This window comes from Malus domestica, chromosome 08 (assembly GCF_042453785.1).
Source record: "Malus domestica chromosome 08, GDT2T_hap1".
Lineage (NCBI taxonomy): Eukaryota > Viridiplantae > Streptophyta > Magnoliopsida > Rosales > Rosaceae > Malus > Malus domestica.
The window spans coordinates 12,573,572-12,577,949 of record NC_091668.1 but is presented as its reverse complement, the minus strand read 5'-3'; the positions used below and the strand labels follow the sequence as shown (position 1 = coordinate 12,577,949).

Sequence of the window (4,378 nt, the reverse complement as noted above, 5' to 3'; positions counted from 1 at the left end):
TAAATTAATAAAATATAGTTAACCAATTACACTAGGCTTTTTAATTGAAATTTCGATCGAAAAGTTAGACAATAAGTCAAATTTGGTATTATACCTTTGCATGAGAACATGGCTAGATTTTGTCTTTTCCAATAGAGTTCGTAAGGATGTCGCCCTCAATTCATCTATACTTTCATGCGGTCCAATCATAGGTATAAATCTTCCTGAAGTTAAAAAAAAAGAACATGTACGCACGATATCTTTTTTTGACATGTTTGTTTAGCATTCTCATCATGTAGCTAAATTGACATGTGATTAACATTATATGAGAATGATTATCCATTAGCTCAAAGGATTTTGAATATTCTGCACCCAAAATTATGTGTTTGATTTTTTCTGTCCTCGGTTGTCATTTGTTTTTCGGTTGAAAATGACATAATAGTATTTACGTTATTAGACTAGTAATAAAACAAACATTGCAATACAGCCATATAATGCATTGTAATATAATCCGGCTCTGACCAATTGGATTCCTAAAAGAAATACAAAAAGTAAGCAATCTGTGTATGCTAGAGAGAAGAGGAAAAAACTAACAATAAATTAATAATCTCCCCCAAATTTGTTCTAAAATAATAAAGATTAATCAGCTGCACTAATTTTGAATCAAAGAAAATGCCTTTTCAAGATGCTTCCCCTTGATATCGACATATTCCTTCACTGTGAGTGAACGGTACTTAGGCACTTTTTCCAGAACCCTAGAGAGAACCGGGGAGACTGTAAAATCCCTTGGGGGAGAATAAAAGTAGGCCATGGAAAATCGCTGGATCTGCTGGTTCACCACAACACGATGACGGACACTTGTAAACACCCCATTAGAGAGAATGTGGAGATAGTCACCAAGGTTAACAGTTAGGGCACCGGGTATGGGTTGCACCAGAACCCACCCGGCTCCGTCTTTGAAGACTTGGAGGCCGCTGGTTTTGGATTGTTGGACAATGGTGACCAGGGATGTGTCTGTGTGTGTTGCCATGCCCAGGGCTCGAGTAGGATCAGGGCAGGGCGGGTAGGAGTTTAGTTGCAAAGCAGTGCTCGGATTGCTTGACCCACTGTCATTAAGCCAATCAAATTCTTCAAAATTAATGTCCAAAGATTTGAAGAAAATGTGGATTAGTTTCTGTGCTAATGCCTTCATTTGGTTCTGATAATCGTCCATTGTGTCACTGCAAAAATAAATTAGAAAACTAAATGTAACTTGAAGTTTGATTAAATGTAACACTTATACGGTATATAATACGTAACATATCTTTCATTTTTTATTATTTTTTTATTTTTTATGTTTTCCTTTATAAGAGCCAATGTTTTAAAAATCGAAGGCATGAGCGAGGTGTTTGATGGATTAGGCCCGCCTAGGCAAAAGCCTTAAGGCTTGAAGCTGAAACCTAATTTTTTAATACATATTTTATACATATAAAAATATAATAGTCACAAACAACTTTAACTCACATAACCAAGTTTAATCAAGCAATCAAATTAATCAATTTCAAACATCTACTTAAGTAAGTGCCTATTATATGAGAGTTTTGGATAATATTTGGGTGGGATAGGTAGTCTTAAAAATAAAGAAAAACTATAACGAACTTTAAAAAAAAATAATATAACATTAAGAAAATAATAATCCACATAAAAAGATGTTTTCTTTTCTACATCCAATCATGAGAATATTCAAGAAAATAATAAAAGCAAAAACAAAACAATGCTCATCTAATATATATCTAGTATATGAGAAAATAAATATTAGAAATAAAAAGTGAAGAGAAAAGAGAGAGTGGGGTAATAAATGTTTTTAAAGTGGGATTAGTTTTAAAAAAAGTGAAGATAATGGGGTAATAAATGTGGCAAAGTGGGGTCAGTTTAAGCATTAAAAAAATTAAAAACACCAACTCAGCCTAAAAAACCTAGCCGTCTTCTTCATCTTCTTCATCTCCTTCGTTGGTGTTCATGGCCTACAACTTAAAACAGCTCTGCAACTCTCAAAAATTTCCAAATTCTTGAAACTTAAAAAAGAAAAAGGGACGCCCAATCGATGCCTCAGGCACCTAGGCGCGCCCCAAGAAGCCTAGGCATGTATTTCGCCAACTCCCTTAAAACAGAGGCGAAAATGATGCAGCTCCGCCTCCAAGGCCGCCTAGGCACGCCCCAAGGCGAGTCTTTTAAAACATTGATAAGAGCAACGTAGAAGAGTAAGTGACTGTCTATTCTTATGTAAATTATTGAACCCATTAAGTAGATATGTTTTGTTTCTGGATAGAAACCTACATACCCCTCCTGAAAACAAAATTTTACTCAAAGTTGCTACAAACATATCCCAAACAGAAAGCATGATATGCATACTTTATAATGAGGGTATAATTAAATTTTGTCATTTTGCGTACGTGCATGGAAGTGCATGGAGGACTTACCAAAAGCCTTGATAGTCTTGGGGCCAAAGTTGCTTAGCATGATCGACTGGAGACCCCATGATAGTAAACCCTTCCTGCCACATATGTTTGTCAAAAAATGGCGATATATGAGGACGACCATACCCAGTAGCCCCACCTGGAGATCGTAGGGCTTTCAGTTTTTGGTCAACAGGAAGACCAAACAATTTTTCAGCTTCAGACTCCACATCGTCCATGAGTTTTGTAAGGCCATGACCTATCACCTGAAAAATACCCCATTCCTCACATGCCTGGATCATGAGACTTGGAGCCTCCGGGTCCATGAGGTCGATGACGGGTACAGATAACGGGTCGGCGGAGGGTACCCCAGATGAAGACTCATCGGAGTGATCATGCCATACATGCGATTCAGGCAATGTCTGGATTGAGTTAAAGTCGATGGGGATGATATGATGGAGATGAGCTCCATAGGGATCTGATATAGCACCCATTGGAAATATTAGGAGAAACAAGATGAAAACAATCAAGGTTTAGTGAGATCAATTTGTTGGCATTTGTTGATTGGATTTATACACAGAGATTTATATATACATGAAGATAAGAGAGAAATATGTATGACTAAGAACTTAACATGGAAGGGTATCTGATCTTTTATGGAAGATAATCTTATATATAGATTACCTTCTATAGATATAAACATATGCATGTATCATGTACATGAATGTTAATTATTATGAAATCTGAAAACCCCACATGGATGGGATATCCAATAGGGATAAATGACATTCTACATATAGATGATTGCTTAGGTTTTTACTTAAAAAGCTTTTAGTCGTCTGATATAGATATAATTTGTCTGGATCACATTCGATGCATGTTCAATGTATATGTATATCTTACATGGCAACTGATATAAGAAATTGTTATTAGCACTTCAAAAATTTTATTTTTTTGTCCTTACAAATATATTTTTCTTTCTAATTATAAAAAGTTTGGAATGTAAAGTGAGATTTTTAAAATGTCAATAACAATTCTCTTGATATAAACTTTCATATTAATTAACATGTTTATCTCATTGAATACCATATCATATAATTCGTCAATGTAATACAAATATGCAGTCAGCTTAACATCACTCTAATCACTCTAATCACTCTACTCACTTGCCACAAGTTTTTGTCGTATTAACGGTTCAATGACGTAAACTAATAATACTAGAATCAAAATTTGGATTTCGAGGGGAGTAAGTCCAAATGATGTACAGTAGGGTAAGGGCGGCTGTTGTTCACAAAGTATGTCCGCTGTGGTTTTGGAGGTGTTATGGGATATATTTATAGTTGAATGGGACAAAAGAAGGAACAACAATTCAACAATGTGTAACATCTCCAAAGATTATAAAAAAGAACAGTTCCATTGTCCCATGATAAGGAGGACGCCCTTTTTTGCTTTTGTGAACAAATGATATCATGCCTTGTCACAAGTAGGAAAAATACAAATGAGTAAGGAGAGATGGGATTCCACACTATACATGCTTTCCATGATGGGGTATCCATAAAAAAAATTAGAAATTGATTGTTGAACTAACAAATCTTAAAAAATTAAAAAAAAATTAAAAAAAGAGAAAAGAAAAAAAAGTCGGATCAATTTGGCAATCAAAACTCAGTTTCTTATCATTTTAGTCCATTGTTCTAAAACAATTCATTCGGTAGAGATAACTACTATACTATATACCTAGCCCCAAAAGTTAAAGAAATGGAATTATTTGCATTTCAAAATTCGAATAAGTTAAATAAAAAAAAACATACATTTTTATGCAACTGCTCTAATGATTCTACAACTTTCAAGTACTAAACTAATTAATCTCAATAAAATGAGGGATCCATAAGGGTGATATGATGATTTATAAGGGTTCTGATCAGTTTAGCAATCAAAATTAATTTTTTTTTATCATTTTAATCATT

General features: G+C 34.4%; 1 protein-coding gene across 1 annotated transcript; it reads right to left on the bottom strand.

The window, feature by feature from the left end:
* Window positions 1–496: 496 nt before the first annotated feature.
* Window positions 497–3,195, bottom strand: LOC103449964 (gibberellin 3-beta-dioxygenase 1-like). The gene is made up of 2 exons (XM_008389286.4): window positions 2,439–3,195; window positions 497–1,199 (listed from the first exon to the last, which is right to left on the bottom strand). Exons 1-2 carry the CDS (start codon window positions 2,906–2,908, stop codon window positions 632–634), a joined length of 1,038 nt encoding a protein of 345 aa, XP_008387508.3. The 5' UTR covers window positions 2,909–3,195; the 3' UTR covers window positions 497–631.
* Window positions 3,196–4,378: the final 1,183 nt, after the last annotated feature.